The following is a 3782-nucleotide window of genomic DNA, read 5'->3' on the forward strand; positions in this document are numbered from 1 at the left end:
AAAAAAAAACCCTCTAATATTAAAAACACACCTCGCACAAACAAGCACATATTTACGTAGACATTCTGCAATAGGAGACGAGAGTAGTCAACAACGCTTATAGATGCTCTCGAGGTCACTGTAATCAGTCGATGTCCTCCGGTGAGATCCATAAACATTCTCGAGGGAATGTAGAGAAATGGCCAAGAATAACATCTGAGAATCCCAAGAGTCCTGAATTGATGACACAAAGTTTATTGCGCTGGCTCAACTGGTTATCAGTTGGAAATTCCTCAGGGAGGGGGTGGCATTGCATTGTTTATATAAAGTATGTGGTCCTAACTAAATAAAATAAAATAAATAAATTGGAGTACTATTTTAATAAACTAAAAGATTTTCAGAAACAAACCTTATGTGGGTGAAAGTATTTTCATCAGAAGCATAGCATTCATGTAATTTACAGACATTTCCATAACCGAATGGTCTTTTATGTAACAGAAGACATCTACGTAAGAAACTATTAGTTTTAAAGTGTATTTTGCATATACGGTAAACTTTCTAAGCATGTCTCTGTTTTCTCCTCTTTAAGGTAAGCCTGTTATTGTTGCCCACGAGGGCCCAGTTGATGGACAAGTACGATGCATTGCTGCAGGTTATCCAGTTCCTAAAATCAGCTGGTACTTCTGTGAAAGGCCCCGCACAAGGTATGCAAAAAACTATCATATGATCACAAGAGCAACACACAGATTAGTTTATTTAGCCTACACTGGAGTAGATGCAAAAGCTGTTCAAACAAAGGAACATGTTAAATTATGATAGTCAAAATCTCAAATGGATGATGGAATGATGATCTGGCAGATGAAATGATCAAGGGAGTTGAACTGATGAACTGCATAAATAACTAGTAAATGAGATCAATAATTGGCAAAATCACTGCTTTGCCTGCAAATATCAAATCAAAAGGTTTGCCCAAATATATAAATAATAACAAAATAATATTGTCTTTCGTTGCCACTGCACAGTAGATCAAACACAGCTCATTTTTAGTAGCATTTTTTATTTTTTTACCTGATATCTAAAAGATTTAAAAACGGCTCCAAAGAGCTGCAGAACTTAATTAACAAGTTTTTTTTTCAACTGACAAACATTTCTTATACAACTAGCCAAAATACACCCACAGTTTAGGACACAATATGTGTTGGCAAACCCTATTTTATTTTATTTTTTTAAGGAATTATTTTTGAGGGTAACTTCTAAAATTAAGATGACTTGTAAATCCATTTTGCCCTGCTTATTTTCTGGCTGAAATGAAGCAACAATTAAAATAATTTACTGTACAACATTTAAATTAGCATTTAAAAGAGAGAGAATCAGAATAAGGTTACAACAGTACTGTACTCCTGGAATCTGTCCTCAGTGATCAAATCTTTTGAAGACAGCAAGAAAAAACAAAACAAAAATGTCTTCGTTGGAGTTTAGAGATGATTGTTGTGTTCAAATGAAAAGCTTCATCTAACTACTGACCTCAAAACTGCATCTAGACATGAGCTTGTCCAAATATCACAAGACTACAGAGGAAAACAATATACGGCATTATAGATGAACAAAAGTGAATGTTACCAGAAACCTGGAAAGGAAGAAGCAGGTAAAAATTGTGGATGGATGATTCAACTTGTCTGCTGGATTCCTTAGATAGAGAACTTTACTAATTGGCTTTTATGTATGTGAATGTTTCAGTAAAGTGCCCTGAGACAACTTTGTTGTGATTTGGCGCTATATAAATAAACTGAATTGAATTGAATTGAATTGAATGGATGAATGGAAAACAGCAAGTTTATCTAGAAAATGGATTATTGTACTTTTAATCTACCTGGATTTCCTATGAATTATGATGTTTGCAGATGACACTGTGATCTGAAGTGAGAGTAGGGAGCAGGTGGATGAGAGCCTGGAGAAGTGAAGGAATGTTTTGGAACGAAAGTCCATAGGAGCAAAAATAATCCATGTACTGTATATGAATAAGAGTGAACTGGTATAATGGTGAATCTGCAAAGAATGCAGGTGTTAAAGGTAGAGAGTTGAAGTACCTGTGGTCAGCCATACAAAGCAGGGCATAAGAGAAAAAGAAAAAAAAACAGTGAAGTGGATGTCCGTGAGTGTCAGGGGTTATTTGTGACAAAGGATAGCCACAAGACTGAAACAGCACTTTGGACAGAAAGGGAAGGTTTACCACACTGTAGAAAGACCTGCTATCGTGTTTGGTTTGAAGACAGTGACAAAAAGACAGGTGGAGGAAACAAAGGTGACAAAGATGAAGATGTTGAGATTTTCTTTGGGAGAGATGAAAATGGACAGGATTAGAAATAAATGATATTTTATTATAAGAAATAAATATATGAGAGGGAGAGCTAAGGCTGAGTGGTTTTAAGGCAAAGTTAAAGAGGAAAACGTTGGGATGGTTTGGACTTGTGCATAGGCAGACATAGTATGTTGGATATGGAGCTGCTAAGGAGGAAGGAAAGAGGAAGACTACAAAGGGGGTTCCTGGATGTAGTGGAGGAGGATCTTCAGAGGGTTGGTGTGATTAATGAGGATGATCGGAACAGGGTGAGATGGAGGCAGATGACCTGCGGTGGCGATCTCTAAAGGGAGTCAGCAAGAAGAAGAAGACATCCATTATGCCATGAGAATACTGTATCCAGTCTCCATCTATATATTTTTTTTTTGCCAAATTTGTACCAGAGCCATACAGTTGAACAAGTTTGAAAATGGTAAAGTAAACATTAAAACTGAGTTTTTATCAACTCCGACCTCTCATCAGGTGCTCACACCTGCCCAACGCCACCCAGTGGGAGACACCAGAGGTGACTACGCTGTCCGAGTCGGGCTTTGGTAGGACTAAGGTGGAGAGTCGTCTGAATGTCAGCAAGGGGCACGCTCAATACCACACCTTAGAATGTGTGGCCTCAACAGAGGAAGAGGAGGCCTACACACTGTTCTCTATCAGTGGTAATACACACTCCTGCACAAACACACACACACACACACACACACTCACTAGGAGTGCTGATAATGGTGGAGAGTATGCAGGACAGTTCAGGGAAAGTTAGCTTAGCAAATCCTATATTCCGCTAACTAAAAAATTAGTGGAAGCTAACTTTAAATCGCTAACCGCTAAGACGACTGTCACTCAGTCTACGTCACACGTCTTCGTCTCCTCCCATTTGAAGATGTGTCGACCAATCTCATCTCGTCATGTGCACATACAGTGAGCCAATAGCATGCCTTCAACCTGCCTCCGCTGCATCGACCGATCACGTCTTATTACGTCTACATGTAGTAAGCCAAAAGTGAGTCTATCGGGCTCTTTGAGACACGCCCACGACAGGAACAAGTTGTGAACTTTGTTAGTGGACTTAAAATTGGCAAAAACCTAATTTAGCAGAAGTTGATTCCACCAACGGTTTCCAAAGTTAGCAATAATGCTAATTTACTAAACAAAAAATGTGTTATTACTAACTGTTAGTGGATTAGTGTATCTGTGCCCACCATTGTCCAAACCATTCGCAAATACATTGTTTACACACATTAACTCAAACCCATTGACCCTGGGTCTACAGAGGCCAGGTGTGTGGTTACAGATTGAATGAGATTAGTGTATGCTGACTGTGCAAGCAGGGATTATGTGGTATGGACTCACTAATCCTCATCACACTAACAAACACCACTGCTGCAGCTGTCCACCGTTACAATGCAGAAAGAAGGGGCTTTACTAATGTTTTATATAATATATATATATATAT

The 3782-nt window shown here is 38.5% G+C and overlaps 1 protein-coding gene across 1 annotated transcript in view; it reads left to right on the forward strand.

Moving 5' to 3' along the window:
* kitb (KIT proto-oncogene, receptor tyrosine kinase b) overlaps window positions 1-3782 on the forward strand; it is a 32196-nt gene that overhangs the window by 11813 nt on the left and 16601 nt on the right. Inside the window, exons 4-5 of the mRNA XM_037674345.1 lie at window positions 569-683; window positions 2801-2988. Coding sequence (XP_037530273.1) covers window positions 569-683; window positions 2801-2988 — 303 coding nt within the window. The remainder of the gene's footprint in view (window positions 1-568; window positions 684-2800; window positions 2989-3782) is intronic.

This window comes from Nematolebias whitei, chromosome 3 (assembly GCF_014905685.2).
Source record: "Nematolebias whitei isolate Nwh7 chromosome 3, NemWhi1, whole genome shotgun sequence".
Classification (NCBI taxonomy): domain Eukaryota; kingdom Metazoa; phylum Chordata; class Actinopteri; order Cyprinodontiformes; family Rivulidae; genus Nematolebias; species Nematolebias whitei.